Source organism: Phalacrocorax carbo, chromosome 9 (assembly GCF_963921805.1).
Source record: "Phalacrocorax carbo chromosome 9, bPhaCar2.1, whole genome shotgun sequence".
In the NCBI taxonomy this organism is placed as follows: Eukaryota; Metazoa; Chordata; class Aves; order Suliformes; family Phalacrocoracidae; genus Phalacrocorax; species Phalacrocorax carbo.
Genome location: NC_087521.1, coordinates 22909162 through 22935323, shown reverse-complemented (window position 1 = coordinate 22935323; position 26162 = coordinate 22909162). Strand labels below are relative to the sequence as shown.

The following is a 26162-nucleotide window of genomic DNA, read 5'->3' as shown; positions in this document are numbered from 1 at the left end:
CCAGCAACTACCTTAATCTAAAAAGAAAGAATTGCAGTGGAGAAAACACTCTGAGCCAGTACTGAGAAGATTAAAGCTCCCACCAGTTGATCTAGGGAAGCTTGTCATTTAGGTAGACTAGAAACAAAATACCGTATACCAGTGCATCTTCCATTCCTACAAGGGAAATGTTCATCTTTACATGCTAAAAGTCTTGCATGAGCTTCTAATAATAAGACACACTAAAAATGTAACCTCCATTTTCAAATGCACAGTGGAGAGCCAATACAGAAGGTTTAGTTAATATCAACCACTGTAATTGTTTATATAAGCATGAAATTATAAACACACCTGCATAACAACCTACTTAAAACCTTCATTAAAAACATGCAAGTTAACTTGAAATGGATCAGGACCAAGCACTTGCATCTGCCTGTTCCTAGAGAGCAAGCAGAAAATTTGCAGTACTAACACATACTAGGAGATCATTCTGCCATCCAGCTTTTTAAGCGAGTGCCTCTAGTAAGTGGGAACAGAGAAGATTTGGAAGAATCTCTATTTCAAGTATGGTGATAAGGCTCACAGTGGATTTTTAGTTAACCTGCAGCAAAGCCTAATAAAATTAAGTAAATATAACTTTACTAATGCACCATCTTTCACTATTAACTTTTCAGCATCATCACTTCAGCTAGCTCTATTCAGGCAGTTCACATACCCTCAGATCTTTTACTTCTTCTTGTTGTTTCAGTTTTTCATAAAATGATGTGAAAAAATCACTTCTTTCAACATGTCTTGGTGCAACACACAGGGCATCAATATCAGCACCTGAAATTGTTTATTAGCACAAGTTACACTTCATACACATGAAATTACACTAACAGCCAGAAATTTTTTTTAAACCAAATGGGAAAATTTAGTTTCTTTTCCTGTAGAATGGCTTTTCTTTGGGAATACTAAGTCAAACCAAAGTGAAAATTTAGAATATAAAAAAAACCAACAACCCACAATAAAACCAAAAACCCACAACAAAAAAACCAACCCAAAACCAACCAATAAAATGTTCATGGCCATTAAGCGTACTGAATACATACATACATTCTTCTTTCAATTGTGGAACATCTGTAGTCATTTTCAAAGAACAAACCATGAGAAGCTAAGTATATTTCAAAATAGAGGAAGTTGTAATTTCATATGTTTTTGTCTGTTTCCCAACCCATGACAAGAACATAATATAGGAATGTATTTCTTTCATTTCAAATGAAAACTGGAGATGGCAGACAATAAAAAAATCTAGCACCACCTCAAAAGACAGCAAGTTTTTGTTACTTAAGTGTGACATTTACAGATACGTCATTAGCTCAAGCATATGAGTTTTTTATAATAAAAGTAAATATTACCTTTTGTATGAACTCCTAATCTATAGGATCCAAATGTAAAAATTTTTCCTCCAACATTTTCTATCACAGACTGTGGAAGATTCTAAATGAAGCACATAAAATTGGTTATTTTACCTTAACAAGTTATAACACCACACACAATTTCTTTTTAAGCAAAAGGAAGACTATTCCACAAAATGTATGGGTTTTTTTTAAGGCACAGTTACTACTGAAATAGTGATCTTAGTATTTACAAAAAAGATGGAGGTATGTTTGGTAACTATTGGTAACTTGATAACTATTTGTAACATTTCAACTACATTACCACTTCAAACACAGTAATTGTTCCAGCAGTTGCACCTGAAGTGTAGAACATCTTTAAAATACATGGACATTAAACACATTTTACTAAGTACTCAGCCATTTTAGACTGACTTAGAAATTGATGATGGATTCCAATTTAGAGCAACTGAAAAATACTATTTACAGTATTAGTGTTTATTAAATTACTTTCAGAGACACCCATATGACATTCTTTAAATAAACACCTCTCCCAAAACCAAGCCTTTATGTTAAAAGTGTTCAGGCACACATAAAGTTCCTAGATTTTTATCTTCAAAAAATTTCTTGCATCCGTAGTACTGTGGGCAAAGACAATTACCCTTTCACAGCAGGTTGCAATGTTTCAATCTGAAGCCTGACATTAATGGCCACGGAGCAAAAGATATCAACAAATCAAAAATTAATTATTTTGCAATACATATTGGATGAATTTAAGTAGTTACCAATCTTACACCAATCAAGATGATCCTTGAAAACAAAATAGAGTAACACATATATAGGAGGGTCATGTGTGTCCCCCACATAATCTTGTTCATGTATAAATTCCCATTTTGTAAGAGAAGTGTGGAGAATAACTAATCCCCTAAATATACTCAAAGCAAAATAGCTTGAAATATCAGGTTTTTACCCCTAAAAAAACCCACCAAACTTCCATCTTTACATTTTTGCAAGCCTATAATAATTCAAATAAGGTGTATGTAGGGATGTGAGGAGCAGGATTATAACAGCAAAAATACTACTGTCATTATTAGAGTCTTCAAAAGTAACATTACAGGACTGACATTGAAGAAAGAGAGCACAGTTCATAAAGCTGCAAGAAGTCCATTTTAAGATCTAGCACTGGTTCACAAAGCCAAACAATCTAAGCATACAATTAACATAGTACTATACATATATTTTTGACAAAAAGTCAAGCTATATTTCTACCTAGGGAGAAGAGGGAACAACTGCAAATTACTACAGGAAAAAGTCATGGCAGTTGTAATATTTATCAGTTTCTTTCTTTGACAAGGTTCTACTTTGAAGGGGTAATGCTACCTGGAAACAAAAGAAGCTACACATAGGTGGAATTTGTTTTTCCAATCTGATCCCCAAATCTCAGATTCACCCTGTTTAGACTGGGAACATGTTTTGGAATTATCTTCCTACAGCAGCCTTCGTATGACGAGTTCCATGTAAAATACATCCATACCTTGCTTTCACTGATTTCCCGTATCCACTCTTTTACCAGGTTATTTAGTTTTCCCAAAATTAGAATCCTATTGATAAAACAGCAGAATGACAGGTCATGACTCAGACCACGCTAGTAGTATTTAAGACCCTGATCATCATTACGTAGTTAGTCAACTACAGTAACACTGCAGATCTAATTAGAGATCTTGTTATAGATATGCATTGAAACAAAGTCACTCTTACAACATTCCCACTATTTTTCTCCTTTAAGGACATTTAAGTGATTTAAACTCAGAAAAAAATGCAAGCATGCAAGGCCTACGCACATTTTAGGTATAGGAATTCTACTCACTTTCAAAATACAAGCTTAATTCATAAAGGACATGCACCTAAAAGATCAATGAGGAGCAGTACTGAGAGAAAAAAACTCTAGATAGCTTAATAAGGGGAAAAAAGCATAGGGGCCACTACAACAACAGTTACAAAGGTTAAAAAAAATTCAAACCAGCCTCCAAAATTTGAAGGCTATTTTCATTCCTTTCTGGGTTCTGAGGTATTCCTTTTAAGGTGAGGAAAAAAGAAAACCCCAACCATCAAGCTTAATATTCCACTAGGCTTTTAGGAAAGCATTTGAAAGAACATAAACATGCTTGGCGTTCAGTAGGCAACAATGCGAATCTCAAGATAGGAGAAAACCACTGGTAGACTGAGTGTTTACTCACCTGCGTTGCAGTTCTTCTTCCTCTTCAAATACACCATAAGGTTTTAGGGTTTCGATTAATTTCTGGGTAAGCATGCAGTCAAACTCCTTGGGGGCAGCTAAACTGATAGGTGAGGTAATGCCATAATGCTTCTGTAGTTGCTGTGTTTGTGATCCCTGGGTTGTAACGGGACTAATAAAGGCAATTAGATAAAGTTACTGACAGAAACAAAACAAAAAAACTTTTAATTTTTTTTTTCTCATCAGAGTAGCAGACAGAGACATACCAAGGGAATAAAAAGTTAAGCCTACTGTTAGCATTTACATACCAGATCAATCTGTGTTAAATCTGTTATTAAGGACAACAGTGAATTGCCTTTCTTCAACACTAAATATTGATTGCAGGGTTACAAGTTGCTACAAGGCATGATCTTTTACATCAGTTGACTTCACACACACAAAACATTCACATAAGGAAGGATGTTTTAGTATGTTTTGAGCCCAACAGCATCATACAGTTCGCTTTCAGCTGACTTCACTGGCAATATTACATACAGCCTTGCTTCATTAGGAGGGTGGGGGGGAAGATTAGAGTGTGCTAGACTTTGCCTAGCACATGTACCAAGGATGGAAGCACTGCTCTCTCCACACCCCTCATGTTTCCTTAACGTGACATTTTACTTCATGTAAGGATTTCTCTAAATAGGGAAGTAAGCCTAAAGTAAACCTAACACAATGCGTTAAACCTGCAAGGACCGAGTTCACTAGTGAACAGTCCAATTACACGCCCTCAGAGCACCCCTGCCTTGCGCTTTCCAAGCTACACAAATAGGTATGGAGCCAAACCTCAGCACCAGGATGATACTCTCAAGTCAATCCCCCATATTTCAACGTTGCAAGAAAGGAGAGGGGAGCATGCAGAACTTCAGCAGAAACACAGAAGTTATCATCATACTGTGAAACTAACAGCTTTCCTAGATCATCATACTATGAAAATTGATACCAGATTTCCTAGAAGAGCATCCTGGATGAAAAACAGCCATGCATTGTTTTTATAATGGGCATATGTTTGACATTCACATTTTAAACTCAGCCTTATTTTCAGAACAGTTTGAGCTTTAAGGCTAGTAATTCCAAGTGTTTCAAAACTGAACTCAGCCCTGTGTAACATATAAGTCGCTGGATTCAGTGATTACACTTCATGCTATACCGACATAGTCAAAACTTTTTTGAACTAGTACTAGCAACAACAGGTAGTCATTTTAAAAAATCCTAAATGTATTAAACATTGTAGAATAAGTTATATATTTTAAGATAGTAAAATTTTATACTCAAGAACACTTACTCTTGCTCATATATTTTACAGGTTAAAAACTACAGTAAAATCCGTATGTAAAAAGATTACTTGCAGCACTAAATACTATTTTTTGTTGATATATATAAACTTTCCTCTAAATTTTTAATGTTATTCCCCTACCCATGATTTTTGAAAATGACATAATTGTTTTCAAGCATACTGAAAAGCTTATTTTCTGAAACGAACTTGTTACTTTAATTAACCAACCTTTCGGAGGCCAACAAAGATCATCACAATCTCTCACCAAAATACACATTTCAGGGAATTGGCTATTATATCAACAGCTATTAAAAAAGCCTTACCAACAATTAAAGCAAGTATTACCTGAAAGTTAAGGCAACACTTCTATGCAAGCATTACATCTGCATTATTTACGTTATAGTCTTTCTACATAGGATTATTCCCTTTCAAAGGTATAAAGTAACATTTTATTTAATACCAACTGTATAACAAACATTTTTAATTCAGATTGTGCATTAATTTTTTTTCCCCTCTCCTTTATTCAAGTAGTCATGCTACTAGGGCGAGAGCTTTATCAGCAGTTTATCTCTATGAAAGTTGAAGACTACCAAAGTCTAAAGAAAACAGAATCCTCCATGTCAAAAATTCAAGGTGACAGCTTATATGAAAGTCCATTCTTGGCAAGCATAACATTCCCCTGTATATTGCTGTAGTATCAGTCCTTCATGTTTCTACAGGTTACATACTATCGCTATCATACAAAACAAGAAACAATTTCTCAGACTAACTACGTATTATGTGTGGAAAAACTACAGCCCAAATTCGCTTCTACTTCTATAGTTCATTGTTGTCATCTTCTCCGGATTTCATTCCTCATTTCCATGAGGACTGAGTATCAAAAAAAGAATACCTTAACTTAAAATTGAAAGGAATCAGCGAGACCTAATAAAAAACTTTCCACAAGTTAAATCAGTTTGAAATCAAGAATTCAGTCACAACGCAAGTTTCTTACAAAGCAAGTTCTAGCACATTTGTCCCTTTGCTTACTAGGCAAAGCAAAAAAAAAAGCAAAGGAGGAAAAAAATACTAAAAACCTGTACATTTAAAAAAACAACACCCAAATAATCATGTCTGGAACATTATTTGACATTGCTTCCTTCAGCTAAGAGGTTTTAATCAAGTAATGAAAAATTTGGTAGCACCTGAACAAATCACATAGACCGCAGAACTTTGTGTGAATATAAACTTTTTAAAAAAAAGAAAAGCACTGTCCAGAGGAATTCTTTAAACCAGTAATTCAAATTAAGGACAAAGGAAGCCACTAATACATTTTTTCTCTTTAAAAAAAAACTTAGGAATGTCAATACAAATAGTAGCTTCAGCCACTTAGTCACTACTAAAAAAAGTAATCAGAAAACAAAAGGTCTCAATACATAAACATCCCTTGGATATTACAAGTGTTTTTACTTATATCACAAAGCAGGTAGTTGGGGAGAAATTGTAGTTCAGACCTTTCTATTTTTTCAAATTAACAGTTGGCAGATTTGTTTTTCATTTAAAGGTTTTGCAGTTTATTTTTACAGGTTTTTAAAGCAGTAGTCTAAAACAATCAATATTTTAGTTTGTGTAACAATTTCCTGCTGGTCTGTAATTTTCACCCATCTATAACTAGAAACTGTATCCAATTCAATAGATATTAGTCTGCAGTGAAAGGGCTGACAAAACACAGCCTGGCAGCGACTGTTACTAGATTGCAGAAGACTCAATGTCACTCAGACTCAGAGAAGCAGACTCCTAAGTCAGTAATGCTGACTAAGCCTCCTGTCTTCCATCTATGAGGGTCATGCTTCACCAACTCAAGAACTAATAACTTAAAAATCATCTTTCACCTTGCCCCCAAAATTGTAACACAAAACCCAAACATCAGATTGCTTCCCTGATCTAATTTAGAGCATTACCCTAGCAGAGCCATGTGCAGGCCTGTCTTCACAGCACACTGTGCTGGCTTGACTCAAACCAGTATCATCTCCAACCCCCACAGGACCATCTGAGCAGTCACAGGGCACGAAATAAAATCTGAAACTGTTCATTAAAACAACAACTTTCAACAACCTATTAAATCAATCACCTGATAGACATCTTTGGGAATTGTTACACAAAAATAAAATACATGAATATAAAAGCAGTAACTGTAAAAACTGTAACTGTAAGAATGAAATGAGCATGTTGTCAACAGCACAGGACCTTCCAACACAAATGTTTCGCCTGCATTTGAAAGTTGAGGACTTAAACACTTTCAGTGGGATGGTACCTAACCATTCTCAGTGCAGCTGCCTTCTAGGAGATTTTACAACTCCAGAAGATAAAACAAAGCTTACATTTTAACATATTAGTATTGAAGGAAGTATAGGTCATTTCCAGCTAAAAATTTAAATTTAAGCTCATCTGTTTCCACCTGCTGAAATTAAGTCTGTTCTGAGGTTTCTGTAGCACACCAAAAGATATCAGAGAAGCACCCCTCTAAAATGTCTGCAAAAATTGGTATTTGGCAAAAAAGTTTGTTGAACTCCTTTAAGGATGCAATAAACTAACTAGTGCTGGGTAATCCATGTTTATTTGTTTGAATGACAGCAACTATAAAACAAACAAGTAAAGGTATATCTTCACCCCACCCCTACCTCCCACAAAACAAAGAAACTTCAACTAAAGCAACTTACCACTGATAAAGTTGTATATACAAAATGAACACTTAAAGTTTGATGTAGTATATACATGTTACATTTTAGCCAGAAAATAGTAATGACCAATACTCTTAGATGTATCTTTACTTTTTCCTAAAACCATGCAGACCACACTCTACTCCAATATCTTCCCTCTTGAAAAGGCGTTTGGACATTGTAGTTTTTAACTGTGACATGTCATGTTATATCGCTTTTGGAATACCTTAGTTTACCGAATTTATTCAAAGAGGAAGGACAGGTAAGCATCAGTGCTGACCTTCTGCCTGAGAGGATTAGGGAAGATAAGGCCTTGGTGGGGTGGGGGTGGTATGTCAAATCTGCTAGTCACTGAAGTTAAGCATTAACAAATATCAGAGAGCATTAAACAGCAGTAGAAAGTCCCATCTCAGCTACTCAAACCTTGACAACAGCAGAGGCAGATTTGGCAGACCTTATCAACATCTCAACTCAAAGCATGTTCAGAGAAATTAAGGTACAACTTGGGGCTTTTCTGTTTATTTGGGTCTAGTCAACTACATATACACGTGAAGATTCTGCTCTCGCTCTGCTATGAATATGAGCAACTTGTCAATAGCACAAATATAAAGTTGCAGAAAATGACGTAGAGTTAAATTTAACATGCGATTGTTGTTGCTCTGGTTTGACCTGAATTTCTGAAGAGCATATGCTGACAGTTTAAACCATCTGCAAATTGGTGAACAGCTATAGTGGTTTAATTCTAAAGTGTTAAGATCCAATATTTCATATTCAAATATGAATTAATCTCACCTTTCAGGGAAATGCACATATACTTTTCCCCCATATTAAAAAAAAAAAAAAACAACCCACACAAAGTTCTACTCTGTAGTAAACTGACAGCAAGTATAGCTAGGCTACTTTTCCTTCAGAACCCAAAGCTCTGGTGGGCAATATCTTCTTATATTGTTATCAGTAACTACTGAATTAAAAAGAACAAACCCCGGTAACATGGCCACAGCTAAAATAATTTTGCAAGAGTGCAGAAGTGGAAGAAAAAGAACAAATAAGGCTCGTGAAAGGCTTTACTGTTTCCAGAGCTGTACACCTTTAAAATCCTTCAAATGGAAGTAACTACACATTGTTCTAAGGTAGAGGGGGGAAGATTGTGAGATAACAGAAGAAAAACCCCAACTTTCCAATGCATCTTTTAAAGACTAAGTTACAGCATGAACACACATGCATATACACTGAAAACAGACTTAGAGCAAATACAGGTGTACCTATGCACTACTGCCCCATACATAACTGAGAGTTAGATACAAATTTGAAGTACTGGGCTATTGTTTTCTTTTACAACACTGCAACCTTTCTCCACCCTCAGAAGAAACAAGAATCCTGTCACAAACTTCTTTTTCAAGCATGCTTTGCATTTAAAAACACTCCTCCCAACCCCACTTGAAAAACCCTGTTCTATGCACTTTTTCCTCTTCACTCCTGGTATTCTACCCCAGTTCTACTAGTAGTGCTTTTATCATGTTATTCAAGTTAGTATTTCATACTTCTTGTCATAAAGAAAATAAAATTGCAACCAGCATTACATTATCTAAACATCATACTCCTGAAAATTGGGATGCTTCACAGAAATAAGGCAACACAAACAATTGAAACTTTAAAAACAGATGCCATAGTAGTCAACAAATACTAACAGTTTCACTCCCATGTAAGTCTCAAACTCATCTCTGATCAACCCTGAAACGGACCTTAACCACCCAAAATCTAAGTCATCTAAATATGTGCCAAGCGCATGCAAAAATCCCTTCCAGCTTTTGGCCATCAAGCCTTGGTTTTGCTAGAAGTCATAAACCCTCTCATATATCACTAAACCTCAGCTGAGGATTAAGTTTGTTCAGACAGACATGCACAGTAAGGCCAGCACTGGTGAAGCAAGAGAAACCATAGGCTTTTACTTGTCTTAATGTTCTGTGGGTTGTTGGCACTATTTTAACTTCAAACTTTAACTTCAGTCAGGACCTCTGCGTCATTCAGTCTTGCCTCCAGGTACCAGGACAAAATACACAACTTAAGGAATCTCAATGACTAGCCTCTCTTCTCTATTTGCCTCTACCGCTTACCTCAGTAGAATTCAGTCTTTCTTATTTACTGAGCTAAGATACCCAAGGCACATTCCTAAAGCAATACTGGTCATCACACCACCCGGTCATTCAGCTGAAACTAAAATCACAAAGCTCAAGGTCTACTGTGTCAGTTTTCAGAGGAAGTGTTTTGAGGAGTTTTGTTTCCTTGTTTTAAAGTCTCCTCCAATAAGGACTGACTTCAGCAATTTCAGATTAAAATTTCTGGCTTAATGCTAATGCAATCACTCCATGCAAAATTTCAGAAATCTAGGCAGGAAATCTTGATGAAGTCTGTGCAAATCAGTTACTGGGGAACATATGCTTTACGTGGTTAACACAATCCAGCTGTCCTTCCTGAACAAAGTTTTAATATCTAGCAGAAAATTGCTGGATCATTTAGACCATGAATTAAGTTTTCAGCTGTCCTTATGATATGTTCAAGATACCCAAAGCAGATTTAGTGTTTTGAAACAGATTGTTTTTAAAAACAGATTTGAACATGGATATTGGAGCAATGACAGCCAACAGACCTATGGAATATGAGACTCAGCTATGGCAAAAGAATATTTATACACATTCTGCTAACATTTGACTCAGCCCTGAGTTCACTCTGGCTCTTCCGTTTGTACGGAAGAATAGTGAAGGCAGCATGTCCGACCACACACCCATCCACAACATTCTTACTAAAACAGTTTCAGAAGAAGTTTCAAGTTTAAACAAAAATTTCTACTGAACTCTCCAGGCAGCTCTGGAACCAAGAATCAGGTTTATTGCTATTCTGGAGACAAAACAAACTCCAGAGGTAGCAATTTAAGAAATTCAGTAAGGTTGAATCAGAAGATATATCAGGAAGTATCAAACCAAGAACTAGGAATCCCATGAAGGGTTTGACTGTAAGAGATTAATTTGTCTCAGCTGTAAAATCTGCTCAGCCCAAGATAACTGTGTTTAAGTTCTGTGCCATACCTCCATGTTTACCGGTATAAAGTCTTTTCTAGAGTGACATTAGAAGACTGAAAGCTATTGCAAGACCACATATGCTTGCCATCCAGTTCCTCTGTACTACATCTAACAAATTAATCCTCAGTATAGATTTTTATATTGATTTATCCTTCATTAATAAAGCTATCACTTTAAGGCAACTATTCTCCTAAAGTAGGTCCTGTGCTTTGCGAAGTTAGAAATAATTTAATTCCTTCCATAACGGTCTATAAAAACCTGAGCGCTCTCTGTTCAGAAACATACTATTTATCTGCTCCCAATCAGTAAAAGCCATTTTAAATACAGTGTAATGCTACTTCTGGCACACAAGTTGACAGCTGCTAATTAAAAGTCAAGAAAACAATGACTTTGCATATGTCTAAAGCAACGTTCAGTGAAAGAAAACTTTAAAGTCTTACTTCAGCAATGAAAATAAGCCTGACTGCCTACAACAAAGACTAAAAAAAAAAAAAATTAATTACATTCCAGAACTCTAATATGGTAGAAGTTACCAATAACAACAATAGTTAAGATTTATAGCACTTATGGCACTTTTAGATGTTCAGAGATAGAACTCAATGCACTTTTCCACTTCTGGTTAAAAAAAAGAAAGTTGTTTGCAATGATTTCAGCAGATACAGAAGTTCAGCAAAAAAGTTCTACGTTCAATGATATTAGTAGCTTAACAAGAAACAGATTCCTGGTGATATTTCTTTATTTACTTGGAGGGTCAGAAAGGCCCAGATTACATAAAAAGACTACACCATCAATTCACATAAAAATAGCTGCTGCTTCACTGAGTCAGTAGCCTTTCTGGTGTAAAGCCTAACCCTAACAAACATATGAATAGCTTAGCACGCTCCATTTCTCCCTAGCATCTTACATTTCAGATAATGCACAGCAACATTCTGTACCTAACAGTTCACTAAAAATATATCTTTATACTAGGGGAAATACCCACCTTTGTTTCTTATCAGCTTTTTTAAACAACTGAAAATTAAAGAGTTTCCCCTTATGCAGCTGCTATCTCTTCACAGAGATTTACGAGAATCATAACAAAAAGTCACATAAGTTCCTAGGATAAATTCTGAATTTTCTTTAAGTATTAAAAGGCTGTTGCAAATGCCAGCTACCAGCATTAGCAGAACCCAAGTTTGCTTTCTTACTACTGATGTGCTTTGTGCATAAGTAATTTGCTTGTTTTTATAGTTTTGTACCACACTGCTAAGAGAAACAGGCAGCCATACACCCACAGTGCAGTATCAACAATGTTGTACCCCCCGAGTACTCTGAACTAATGCTTTTCAAGTAAAGAGTGATGACAATCTCTGGTTGTATGGAAGACCAGCTTTGACTAGGCCTGTCAATTGTAAACACCACCCTAAAAAAAGTTAAGTTTAAAGGATGTCTTGAAAAATCTGGTTAATATAAAAAAAAAAAAGTATTTTGTTTGTCATATTGAGAGTTTGGGAGTGATATATGGTTGTTCTACTCTCACTCAAAAAGATTATCATATGAAAACATGAAAGCATCAACTAGAAAGAATTATACAGAAAAGGCACTTCCTAAGCTCACTTCTTTTTTCCTCTAAACTTAAGTCAGAGGTACCACTTCATAAACCCAAGAATTAACATTACTGCATTGCAATGTTCACTTTGGAATTATTGTATTATTCAGTCAAAACTTCAAACACAGAAATGAAAGAACAAATACAGAATCTGAGAACGTTTTGCTTTTCCTAACTAAAATGAACCTTCTCTATTAGCAAAGTTGCCAAGTAATGTTTATACTGAAAATAGCAATATATTAGTGCAAATATACACTACGTAATGTTAGCTAAGAGTTTCTAGTTAGAGTAGCACAAACACCTACGTTTAAAAAAAAAAACATCAAGTAATTCCAAACGTCTCAAAGTTGAAGATCGCTATTATTACAACTCACAGAAGTAGCCCAAACTTTAAAACGTTGTTATTAAGCATTTGGAATTTATGTAGTCACAACAAAATAAATTAAGGAAGAAAGCAGGAAGAATAAACACCCTCCCATTTTCCTGAGGCCAAAAAGTCTAGCCAACTTCAAAGCAGGTTTCTGGTAATTTTTCATTGCCATAACGACATGTGCAAAACATATCTATAAAGGTATTGCAGCCCCATTACACAAGCATTAGAAACTACTCGGCATAACCATTTTCCTTTCTACATTCACCCACTATGATTTTCCTGCCATAAACTTTTTCAGCTAAGTTTGTCTCGTGTTATCTACCCCACGACTAACTTAGCATCATTTTAGACTGAATAAAGACAAGCACAACAGGGAAGCACGGTTATTCTTTACTTAAAGTTCATATGTTTAAAACAATAGTGAATAATCCCAAATAACAGTAGTGAAGCAAGAGTGAATAACCCCAAATTCTTTGTATTTCTCCTTCAATAGCAAAAAAAAAAACCCCACAAACAAAAAACCCACGAATATAGCATAAAAACACGCCTTAGTCTTAAAATCTGCTTGACCACCTACCCATCGCTGGTTCCCTCAATTTATACAGGATAATAAATTATTAATATTACGGATTACAGAATTGAGGAGTAGCGTGTTTTCTCGGAGCCGTCAAAACGTCACCAAGAAAAGAAAAAAAAAAAAAAAAAAAAAAGCCGGGGGTTGGGTGAAGGAAATCGGCAGGGAAACTGGGATGAAGTGATGCTCCACTCCGTTACTCATGAGTACCAGCAGGGTCACAGCAGGGCAGGGCCAACGCACAAGGCCCACCCTTCCCGGGAGCAGGGCCGCCGGCCTCCCCTCCCGGCGGGGACAAGGGAGGGCGAGGGGCGGGCGGCCGCCCGCTGGTGCCGGCCGGGCAGCGCTGCCTGCAGGGGCCGGCAGCGAGCTCCCCTCCGCGCCCCGGAGCCACCGAGCCCGGGGGAACTCCGCAAGGACGGCGAGCGCAGCTCCAGCCGCCGGTTCGAACCGGCGCCTGGGCCCCTCCTGCCCCCGGAGGCAACAAACCCCGCGCCCGCTGCGGGAGAAGAGGCTCTGTTGGGGCTCTCAGGGGCGAGGAGCGAGAGCAGGACGACAGGCGGCACGGCGCCGCTCGGCGCGGCCTGGCCCAACGGCCGGCCCGAGCGGCCCGCCGCAGCCATCCGCCGCCGCGAGACCGCCAGGGAGAAGGCTACGACAACATCAACGTAAAAGCCACATCAGCACCTCCTTCGGGACTCGCGAGGGTCGGGGGGGGGGGGGGGGGGGGGGAAACACAAGGAAGCAGCAGCCGCCAGCTGCTGGCAGGCTGAGGACCCGCAGCCCCTCACACTGCGGCACCGGAAGGGCCCGGGGCTGGCGGGGGAGGGCGAGAGCCGGCAGGAAGGGCCCGGCCGGGCGGGCGGGCGCGGGGAGTAGCTCAGGGCGCCGCCGGGGGAGCGCTGGCAGAACATAGGCCTTTCAGCCACCCCACAGCTTTCCAACTTACAACGGCATCGTCTCTCCGGCCCCTCCTCCTCCTCCTCCGCCGCCGCCGCCGCCGCCACCACCACCGCGTCGTCCCCTTCTCCTTCCGCCTCCGCTTCTTCGTCCTCCCCCACCACTACCGCCTCCGGACCTCTCACTCGCCCCGCCAGGAAGCGGGAACCGCGACCATGGCAGGGCCGGGGCCAGGCTCTGGAGGGAGGAGGAAGCCACTCGCTAGGCCCAGCCGCCGCCGCTTCACTTTCCTCTTCCCCTCCGGCCTTCTAACATGGCGCCCGGGCGCTACCACAGCAACCTTCCGGCCCGGGGGAGGCCTGACGCAGCGCCGCGGCCGCCCCCGCACGCCGCGCGCGCTGGCTCGCCCGCGCACGCTCAGGCGACAGCGAGGCCGAACGGCATCCTGGGAGCTGTAGTTCCGGCGGGGGGGCGGGGCGGCGTTTGAAAACAAAGCGCTAACGGCTGCTGGGCGGCGCGTGCGCGCGGGGCGGGCTCGGCAGCGCGGGGTTGGGAGGGAGAGCGCCGAGTCGAGCTCGTGCCTGCCGGCGTCCGGCTTGTTTTCTTCTGTACGCACACCAGCGCAAAGAGATCCTTTCCTAATAACTGTTGTTGAGTGCTCTGCCTGTAATAGAGTGCACACATTGCAGAGAATTTAAAATTAGAAAAAAAATCACACTCTACAGGTCACCTCAAAACTTTATTCTTAGAAAAGTAAATGTTACAGCAGCTCTACACAAAAAAAAACCCAACCCAAGCCTGTTTTATGTCTCCTTTTTTAATCCTATTTTCATCTTTACTTTGAAATACAAGACTCTCAAACTAAAAATTTCTCTAAAATTACCAATTATTTCATCTTCAGCTGCTTCACATGATAAATGGTAACTTGGACTGGCAGCATATAGGAAATTTAGACCCCCAAGAAATCTGTTCTTTAGAGGAGGAGATGATGGTTCTGAACTCTTATTCCTGCCTACCATCACTGACTTGGCCGTGTGACTGTGAGAACAGATGAAATAAGACTGTTTCTCTGTAACAAGTATTAATACATCTGAATAAGAACGTTGGTATATCTGAATAATACCATATCTGAATAATGCAACTAAAATTATGATACTAAAACTAATAGATAAAATAAATGTAAAATGTTTCTACATCACCATTGTTTCAGTTCTTCCTTTATTTTTCCCCTTCTCCCAAACAGTCCCTGCTTTCTATTTTGACAAAATCCTGTGTTTGTTTTACACCAAATATGCCATCAGTTTCTGCTCAGTCAGCAGAGAGATTGACAGTTTCTGTGAGAGGTATATGAAGTCAGTAAAGAAGGAATGACAGCCGCATCCTGGAAAGCCTAGTGTTATGATTAATTTAGCCTTCAAAGGAATTTTAATCAAAGTATACAATTTATTGAATAGAGACAAGCAAGCAGCGCTGGATGCACGGGGGATCCTTCCGCCTAACGTGCATACCGTCATACGATACTACAGGGTTTATATTCAGTTACTTAATTAATAACAATTAGTAAAAACACGCCTAAGTTTACACTCTTTGGTCAGTGATAAGCATTCCACTTGCCGTTGGTCAGCCGTATTTAAATTAGCCACGCTTGCCATGTAGATGAGCACGCATGCTCTTTACAGGTGTGGGGGGGCAAGTCTTTTTGGTCCTGAATTGGGTCGGTGGTCGCAATCTCCCCCTGCCGGAATTACCTTTCCCCCAGTTTTCATGCTTCAGCGCCTCCTGAGCCAAGAAGTTCCCTGTTATCACTGCTGGCTGATTTGTGGCCTTCCCTTATCTTCTTTCTCTCCTTTGTAGCAAGATGTTTCCACTGTTAGTCCTTGAAGTTACTGAGTTGTATCCTTTTAGGAGGCCTCTTGACAGTGAAGCATTCATTGCTAATGCCATCTTGTCTGGCCTAAGCATTATTTATTATCTTGTTAAAATTCTCAGATGTTAGTTTCTACTCCTAACTAAAATTCTTTCTTAACAATTAACTACACAAATTGTCAATCAACATCCCAACCATTAAGACAGTTAACAATTCAATTGAACACTGAACGGCCTCTCCGTTACACAAGCACAAACAGAACGGTCAAATGCTAGAGGGTCACACTTCACCGTGTGACTCTAGCATTGTTCCATATTGACACGAATCAGACGAACACATTTTACACCTAGATTCTCCAAGAATCTATAAAAAAGATGTATCAAATACTGAATGATGAAGAGAATTAAGTAAGAACTACACCCATTTGTTTGATATGAGATAAAACCCCAGGTTTTACGACATACCTATGCTGGGAAACTGTCTATTCAGTCACTCTTCAGTGCAGCACAACGCTGCTATGTTGTGTGACCTTTTTGCCTCTTGGTAGCTGGGAAGGGAGATAAGAGAGCTTGCTGCTTCTATTTATTTCCATTTTCAGTGAAAATCCCCACCTTCTTTTTTTATTTATTTTTAAGAAATATTCTTCTCAGGCTACCTGCCTACTCCTGCTATGGATCAGGACAAGAATCTATTGCTTAAACAGAATGTGTAACTGAAAAAACTCCAGGAAGAAAGTTTTGGAAAGAAGAGATTCCTGTGGTTCACAGTTTCACATAGACATAGGAAATACAGATGCGCAAATGTATTAATCAGTATGGGCAATAAATGTACTTTTGTAGAAGGAACATTAAAAACCCAATACAACAAAGTAATAAAGTATAAGAAATAAAAATTTAGATTACATAATAAGCCTAAACAAAAATCATTTCAGAAACTATTTTTATTTAAAATGCATTAGGAATGTTCTTCCTTTCTGCTTCACAATTTCAACAGCTGTTAGTATTTAATGTTTATCTCATTCGATATCAGGACTGTTCCTGAAGAGATATTCTGCCTATAAAAAGAAGAGTTTCAAAGTTACACGTATTTTCAAGTCTCCAATTTTAAAGTTTACGCAAAATGAAAAAAATACAGTGGATAACATTGCTTTAAACCAAATCACAGAAAGTATTACTTTCTGGCAGACATGTCAGAGAAACCTGTTCCCCAGAAACACCATCCAAAATACCATCCACCTCATTCTCCCTCCATAGCAGTCACGATGCCTCTATCATGGGCAGAGGAGGAAGTGAGCCATTTACGACAGTATTTGGCACTCCATGGAAAATCCCGGGGAGTACCCTAGGGCCTGGCTTCTGGGCCCAGAACAGTAGATAGTACAGATCTTCAAAAATTAGTAGGGAAGATCTCATGTTCATACAGCTACAGGTAGTTGTACCTCATCAGTAAGCAAAAAAGGTTACAACAATTAAACATTCCTTGGTGCCCAAACTGGCACACAACACTGATGCTTTAATTTTAAGCTTTTGCTTGGTTAATAAAATGTTTCTTTTCATTAAAACAGTGATAGCTTGTTAATAACTTTCTTAGGATGTGCAGGAAGAACATCAGTACAGCAAAAACCTTACACCATCTGAATTCTTGTCCAAAAGCAACGCTGACCCTGCTTTCAGCCAAAAGTAGAAGTAGGTCTTTTGCAACCAGAATTATTCTATGAACGCCTTATAGGATTTACTTAATTAATTTACCTGTGTATTGTGAAGGGAATTACTGAAGAGCTTTCATTCATCATGACAGTAACTGTTCTGTTCTGCCTAGAGGGGTGTAAGCAGGATGGAGAGCGATGTTGCCCTTCCTGCAGGCATCTACGCCACAGCAGGATCGGCAGGGCATGCAAGGCGGGCAGAGCGCGCTCACCGAAAAGAAACAGATTCTGGTAGTGATTCTTGTCCCGTTACTGTTTAGCAAAGCTGGATTATGCCCTTACTTGATACACAGTATCAATGGATCCCATGAAGAGTAGTAGCTGGGTTTTTAGTTTTCACAATAATTACTTCTCACCAGAATTGCAGATACTATGCGTTAATTAACTGTTAGCATGACAGTGGTGTTGCAAAAAATCGACAAATTTTATTATAGTAGAAATCTAATATTAAAATATTGTGTGCTTTAAAACTTGTAACCACAGAGACCTCACTAGATAGTTACTGTTTTGTATTAAGAAACTAATAGAAACTGGATGAAACAATGAAGAATTTAATAGTGGAGTTTCGTTTGAATCCTGTAACTCTAGGAACTGTATTTGTTAGTTATTATATTGTTAAGTCTTCTGAAACCAAGGACACTTGCCGCAGAAACCTGTTATGCATCAGTGATGCTGCTTGGAAATCCCCTTACCCTTCAAGAATTCCAATTAGTGGACATTAGTAGAGGTGACCAATGATTATTTTGGGATATGAATATTAATTAAGTTATATAATCAAAGAAACCAATTAATGTAAAGGTTAAATTTAATAGCCAACATAGTATGCATTTTTATATTAAACGATGTAAAAGTGTAAAAGTGACTTGACAGAAAAAGTGTACAAAAACTGGTGAATTTTAATGCAAAATTGGACCCGTATTTGGTGGAGTTATCCCCAATGTGCCCAGCACTGAAATAAAGAAGTACATGCTCACCCATGCTGTGTAGATGAGGTTTTTTTCTTACAGATTTGTAACAGTGGGGAAAAAAAATTTAAGTCCTTATGTTAACCATGATCCTTTGGGTCTATGTGAATATTTTCATTAAGCTTTTACAAATATATTTAAGAAAAAAATGTAGTCACCTTACCAGAAAATCGACTGGATCATCTGGCCTGATCCTACAGCATTCAGTTATCCCTCGCATAAGTGTTGGCATGACATTCTTCATTAAATAGTTTCGCAGGGGAATGGACTGGGCCTCCAATAGCTCTTGTTCTTGTCTTTTCACTTCCTCCAGATGTTTATTCTACAAACAATGAACAAAACCATAAAGAACAAGGTTTATAACATCTCCCGGATAGCATTTGACTAAATCATAATGGTGGCCTAGAGAAAAAAAGTAGCACTAGAAGCTGTAGACAGAATTTTAAAGCTTACAGCTTGGCAGGAAAAACTATGAACTGCTGATTAAATTTTGAGCACATGGCACACTGAGGACAATGAATTGAACATGATGAAAACGGAAATAATCTTAGTAAAACTATTTTATTTTTCTCTCTTTGACACCTAAAAGGAGGTTTATTCTGAAGTCTTCCAGTGGTCTTGTTTCCAGAAGATACCTGGCAAAATGTTTGGAATATACTGTATCACTTCAAAAATTTGTACTGTTGAAAGTGCAGATGGTTTCTTGAGGGTTCTTTGAATGGGAGGGGAAGGAGAATAGTTTTACTCAGAAGAGAGCCGGGACTCTCTAAACAACTGTAAATTGTGTTGGATTTGTTTGTTTATTTGTTTTGGGTTTAGTTTCTTTGTTTTGGTTTGGTTTTATTTCATTTATGTCAGTTTGTGAGGGAGATGAGAGTTAAATAAACTAAACCCACAGTGAATTACACTTGTTTACACCAGCTAAATTAATTATTGAATTCAGGTTAAATCAAATACAAGGATTACATTAAAAAAGTAGGGGGGTACAGGGAAATAAAAGCGCTGCGAGTTTTTCTTTCTTCCATTTAATAGCACTTAACAGCATGCATACTTGCAGCAGTTTTAGACAGAAGATTACTCAGAAACACTTTTATTGTCCTCTCTTCTCTCATTTTATTCATCAGTAGACTGAGTCATGTATAGATACAGCAAGCAGATGATACTCTGAAGACTCCTTTTCTATACTCAAGGCATAACACAAAAGCAATGTTCAGATAAAACCGATATACCAATATCTGGAAAAGATATTTACCTTATTCACTCAATCTGGGAGCGCTATTGAATAAATCCTCTAAGTGGTCTTTGGTCACTACGCAGAGACAGCAGCTAATCTACAGTCTCAAGGGCAAGTGAATTGTTGCTCAGATTTCCTGGGCATTTGCCTATTTAAAAGGATAAACTTAAGCACACATTTTAAGCACTTACTTTACCTTTGAATAATGCACAGCTTGCTGTCTTGAAAGTTAGATGGCTTTGGATTGAATGTAGCTAAAAATGTGTTAACTACACTTACTAATCTTTTAGACAAGTTTACAGAGAGTACGAAATGCTATTTAATGTAGAATGAAGCTGTAAATGAGCATAGAGATAACAAATAAAACTTATTTACAAGCCACCATGAAAGCCACGTAAATGCTTCTTTAAAAGTGAGTGATTTCAGGGTATTATTTCCCCATAGATATGTATAAGCATTTAAATGTAAGAAAAGATTTCTCTGTGGAATGATCAGTCTGTTTTTAAATAGCTGGAGAAGAACTGAACTGTGTTCAGCTTTGGGCCCCTCACTACAAGAAGGACATCAAGGTGCTGGAGCGTGTCCAAAGAAGGGCAACAAAGTTGGTGAAGGGTCTAGAGAACAAGTCTTATGAGGAACGGCTGAGGGAGCTGGGGTGGTTTAGTCTGGCGAAACAGAGGCTGAGGGGAGACCTTATCACTCTCTACAACTACCTGAAAGGAGGTTGTAGCAACACGGGGGTTGGACTCTTCTCCCTAGTAACAAGCGATAGGACGAGAGGAAACAGCCTCAAGCTGCACCAGGGGAAGTTTAGGTTGGATATTAGGAAGAACTTCTTCACCGAAAGGGTTGTCAAACATTGGAACAGGCTGCCCAGGGAGGTGGTGGAGTCTCCATCCCTGGAGGTATTTAAAAGAGGTGTAGGTGTGGTGCTTGAGGATATGGTTTAGTGGTGGACTTGGCAGTGATAGGTTAGCGGCTGGACTTGATGATCTTAAGGGTCTTTTCCAACCTTAACGATTCTGTGATTCTCTGATTCTAAGATAATAGAAGGACTGCCTTCTTGTGAAATAGCCTGACTTTGGGCGTGAACAAGAACATTCTTATAGTGAGAATTTCAGGTTATTTACCTACAATGTCCTGAGGTGTGGCAAAGTAAACAAGGGAAAAACATCACATGCAAATCCTCTGAGGTCAGGTAGCCTGTGCTCCATAATCAAAAAGAGACCACATTCTTTAGTCTGGGCCTCAAAATACACTGTGAAGATAGTCTAACCCAGATCTAAAATATGATATAAGGAACTAGAGAATTTGTGCCACACTTTCCAAGTGTTTTTACATAACAGATTGCTGGAAGCCATCTAAAACACATAAATAATAACATTTTCCCAAAAATATATATTAACCTACCCACTCTTCCCAATTTGCCATCCTTTCAGCCCTTTCCTTGGCTTCTTTGCGCTCTCTTTCAGCTTTTTCTTGAGCTTCTTTGACAAGGCGTTCCTCAGCTGCTTTGCGTTCCAAATTCTCCTTTTCTTCATCTGTCAAACCATAATTCCGAGGTTCCCCAATTTCTTTGATGATCTCTTTTACAATAAATCTGTTCTCAGGATCTTCAAATTTGGCTACATCTTTTAAACAATACAAGAGAGAACTTTGCAAGGTTTTTGTCAATTATTAATGGACATCAGTAAATAACTGCAAGAGCTAAAAATACACGGTGTTCACACTGTTTGAATTTTCAAGTATAAGATGATGTTTTCAGTTGCTTGTAAATGTCAACATTTTGCTACACAGAATACAGTTTTCTACATCCAAATTTCCTCACCGGTTTTTATATTGATAAAGATTAACTTAGCTTGTTTTATCTTAACAATACTATGTCATAATGAAATAGGATATTTGCCTTAGAACAAAAACCCCCAAATGAATGATAGTCTGCCTTGCTAACGGTCTGTGAAGGACTATTTAGTGGTGCCACGTTTAAGCGAAACTAGAGGAAAGGTAATTCCTGCAGGGGGAGATCACAACCACTGACTCAAAGACCACCCACTCAAGAAACCCACTGACTCAAAAGGTAAAGGAAGTCATAGTTTCAAAAATCATAGTGGGCAGGCATAGTCGTTTACACAATAGGCGAAGAATTTTAACCAAACATTTAACAGAATGGCAATGAATATGTATTAGATGATTAATACCTTGTGTATAAATAACTGTTAGTTTCTACCAAGAATGTGCAGGTTTGTACCCGGCACCCACATCTGCCAATTTAGGTAATAAAGGAGAATACCTCGACTCTGTGTGTACACTGGGAGATGCACACCAGGTAATGAACCCCAAGCTTTTGGGATGACAGTTTCAGCTAAAATAGTTTCCGTTTTTAAGATGATGTGAGGGAGAAGTGCATTAAAATAACTTTTACAGCTATCCTGTTTATAAGGTGCAGCTTGTCTAAGTTTTGGAACTTGAAAATGAGTTCATTCAAATATGTCTACAAAACAAATCTGTAGCTTCATGTAGGAGCACAGAGACTAAGCAAGGCCGCCTCTTTCATTTCATTCCTTGCCCCTTTTAACTGCTGGAGGCTACTTTCACATTACACTTGCAAAAAAAAGAAGGAAAAGGAAAAACATGGAAAAATGGGGACTGCCTTCAGGGTTTTCTGGGCTCTGTGTCCATTCAGCGTGAGGAGGCACCTGGCAGAAAAGATACATGGAAAAGAGGAAAAGCAGGTATTTCAGGTATCCAGAGGATACAGAGATAGAGGGCTTGTTCAGTGGTAAGGGACTGGAGACGTAAAGGCACAGAAATGGGTAAGGAGAGCAAGCAGAGGAAGTGGAAAAACCAGAACAACCAGCATACAGAATTTAGAGGAGAATCCAGTAGTCCCTACTCCACAGTCCTCTGCTTTATGAAGTCATTTTGAAAGCCATTGGCAAAGCACACTTCCCATTTCTTTCTAATCACGTATTTAGACAGAAGATAGCTGTCCAATACTAACACCATTATTCCAAGAGTTTGTTTGTGGTTTGGACCTGAAGTACAAACTCTGCTACTGAATTGAGGAGAAAGCTAACACAATTCTACATGATAAAATCTCCTTTACAGCTTCTTCTTTCAAAAAAATCAGGAATTACATGCCTGAAGTATTCCAAATTAAAATAACAAAACATTTTTAATGTCAAGCAGACCATTGTTTTGGCAATTTTAGCTGTACCTCGATATAAAAATTACGGCGCAAAGCACTTTTCTAGTCCTTTAAAGTATTGCTAAGAACTCTCTCAGCACTGAATTTGAGGTCGCAAAGGCTGCATTTTTTTCTTAGATGGCCAAGCAAGATTACAATGCAAATATTACAGCAGTCATAATTAACTGCATTTATCCTCAAAAATAAATGCCTTTTAAATAAAAAATGAGGTTAGCACTGACGCTAATTGAGAGGAAAGATCACCAGAAAAGGAGTTAATAAATTAAGATCTTCAAAGAGAACTGCTGTTATAAGTTTAACGTGCCTTTTTGTAGCTGATCTAACATGCCCATGTCACCATTCCCAATTTGCAGATGAGAAAAACAAGACAGATCACTGACTTGCAGACTTCATGCAGTGACTCACTGTAGCAAAGTAGGGTTTCCAGAATCTTGAAACCCACTCCTTTGTACTAATCATATTTTAGACTCAGAAAAAATAATAAACATAAAAGCAATGCATAAAGCCATATGTTATGATTTTCCAAAATTAAGGTGGAAGAAAGATTTTATTAACTTAAGTCAGTATTTAACAAATCAAGCACAATTTTTCAACTGTTCCCCGCTAAATTCCATCAGAAAATGACCGAGAAAGCAGTTGACACTCTGCTTAAATCTGCTGCTATTTAATTCTATAGATCTGATAAACTGGAACATCAGCTAGAATGGAGGGGTGTTTGGACAGCTGAAGGTTCCTCACTGATGTTATCTTTGTAATCCATCCATACCATTTTACAACAGAAAGCTATATGCTTGCATACTTTGGTGGGTAACGATCAGTGATGTGAATATAGGTAAAGAGGGTGTTCCTGAGATAAACAGAACCTGAAGATGATGCTCCTCTGAAGATGAGAATCAACACTATAAACTGAATGTGAGAATCTTCTGGAAGTCACTGAACATCACAGCTGTGATACCTCAATAATTAAAATCAGTAGGCCAGTGAGTTTCCTTCTTTGGAATGGACTAGAGTTTAAGAGTAACCTTCAGGCACAATTCTTAGCAGGAAACACTGCAGTATCCTACCATAGAGTATACACTTTACAGTCCCCAGCAAAATAAAACATGGTCTTGGACAGTGCTACTACTTGCATATCCAGAAGTATGTAAGATAAGAATATTGTCACCGAAATCGGGAATAAACCTTGTAACACCAATGTAGTGTTAAAAGGCAGGCATTCTTTATTCACGGTGCCAGATGCACGGGGGATCACTCCTCCTAACGTGCATACCTTACACACCTTTCCCATGAGACCATATAGACCAAAAATATACATATTCATTTTACCCATACATATTCAATATTATTTTCTTTGGTGATTGGTACAAACTTGCTCGCTTCACATGAAAATTATTGCGCAGACTCAGTCGTCCTTTCCCATTGTTCTCTTTTGAGTAGGTGGTATTACTTGGGTAGGTGGTCCATGAGTCAGTGGTCACAATATCCCCCTGCCAGAATTACCTGTTACCTACTTGGCTCTTAATCTTGGCAGTCCTGGCCAGTTTTCTTAGTCCACTACAAGAAACCACATTTTGTCATCCTCTTCTGACAGAAGCACATTGTCTATTGTTTTGTTCACATTAATGATTACCTAGAGACTAAAATACAGATCAAAGAATACACTGATTTGTATACTCCATGTCCCCAGACTTAATGTCCAGTTGGATAGGGCTGTACAAGAAGTATAGCAACATCCATGGTTGGTTAATTCCATCACCCTGGTTACAATATGACCAGCTGATGGCATCTGACCTAGTATTTACCATTTCTTACATTTACTTTCTGTAGCAGAATTACCTCAACTCTAAAGTGATTACAGTAACCCACTGTTTTTTCCCACTGCTACACTTCCTAACAACATATGTATGGTATTCTCAAGATGATCTCAATGACTGGCATTAAACAAAAAAACTTAGGAAATCAATTATGCCTGAGGCTGTTCAACAATTAACTTCTCATAACTCATCTCAAATGGACATTCCAAATATCAGCAGTTTGATTTTAGTTGCAGGATTTTCCCCTCATTCTTTCTTCCCCCTCCCCCCACCAAAAAAAACCCCACCAAACATTTTTCTTAAGAACGCTGCCACCCCGATCTCACTGTTTTTGAAATCACATTATAGTAGTCTTCTCAAGATTTCCCAGTGACCGCAATTTTCTAGGTAGTGTGTAGGGAAGACAAATTTTGTCACATACAGGTATCGTGCAAAACAGATTCAGTCCCAGCCTTCCACCTTTAATTTCTAGTAATTTTTGTTAATGCTTCATCATTTACAGATTACCCATATATTGCCAAGGCATCTGAGGATAGGTCTAAAGAAAAAATCCAAGCAACTATAAGATTGGAAGTCCATGAAAATATGCTATTATACCAGTTTGGAAGGATGCCAGCGCAGTGGTCTGTAACCTAAGTCAGAAAACTATTTTGATAGTTTAGCCTACAAAAATGAACAGTTAACCCCCCAATTTTTCAAAACAGGTTAACTGTACAAGAAAAATTCAGAATCTTTATGAGTATACAGTATTTTTGCAGTTATACAATTAAATTCTTGTTGCATCTGTATTCTGCAACATTAATTAAAAATATTATTTATATATATATAAACACTTACTATATGATCTTCACAAGTGTTACATTTGTAACAACAAAAAATTTTAATTCAGATTTTATCTACTGATGTTATTATTTCATACCAATAAACTGAGGATGTATTTCAAGTTCATCGAAGTAGTTGAGAACAGTCTTATCATCTGTGTTTAACTCTCTGAAGAGATTCAGAGACTGTGGGAACCGGTCCTGGGTATAATGAGTTCCAACAACAATCCTCTCTGGCAGATTTATTATTCTGTTTATAAGGAATTCATCAGATGCAGTCAAAGAAATAACAAATTCTGTGAAGAAGAACACATTATCAGCACCCGTATATTATTGTTTTTCCTCTTTCTTACCTATTTTGCGTTAATAATAAATTCTAAACCACAACTGAACATAAATAGATGTGAGTTGTATATATAAATTGATTCTAT

At 38.3% G+C, this 26162-nt stretch overlaps 2 protein-coding genes across 10 annotated transcripts in view; both read right to left on the bottom strand.

Moving 5' to 3' along the window:
• PAPOLA (poly(A) polymerase alpha) overlaps positions 1-14295 on the bottom strand; it is a 46432-nt gene extending 32137 nt beyond the window's left edge. For all 7 annotated transcript variants that reach the window (XM_064460721.1, XM_064460724.1, XM_064460723.1 and 4 more), the window contains exons 1-5: positions 14167-14295; positions 3593-3763; positions 2890-2956; positions 1377-1458; positions 695-804 (exon numbers count right to left, since the gene is read on the bottom strand). In XM_064460721.1, the coding sequence (XP_064316791.1) occupies positions 695-804; positions 1377-1458; positions 2890-2956; positions 3593-3763; positions 14167-14174 (438 nt within the window). In that variant the 5' untranslated portion in view covers positions 14175-14295. The remainder of the gene's footprint in view (positions 1-694; positions 805-1376; positions 1459-2889; positions 2957-3592; positions 3764-14166) is intronic.
• A 3-nt stretch (positions 14296-14298) lies between these two features.
• AK7 (adenylate kinase 7) overlaps positions 14299-26162 on the bottom strand; it is a 31493-nt gene continuing 19629 nt past the window's right edge. The window contains exons 15-18 of one of the 3 annotated variants that reach the window (XM_064460717.1): positions 25830-26027; positions 21299-21519; positions 18818-18976; positions 14299-14781 (exon numbers count right to left, since the gene is read on the bottom strand). In XM_064460717.1, the coding sequence (XP_064316787.1) occupies positions 14299-14781; positions 18818-18976; positions 21299-21519; positions 25830-26027 (1061 nt within the window). Of the gene's footprint in view, positions 14782-16856; positions 17039-18812; positions 18977-21298; positions 21520-25829; positions 26028-26162 lie in introns of those variants that run through there. The other 2 variants (XM_064460718.1, XM_064460720.1) reach the window with 2 other exon arrangements.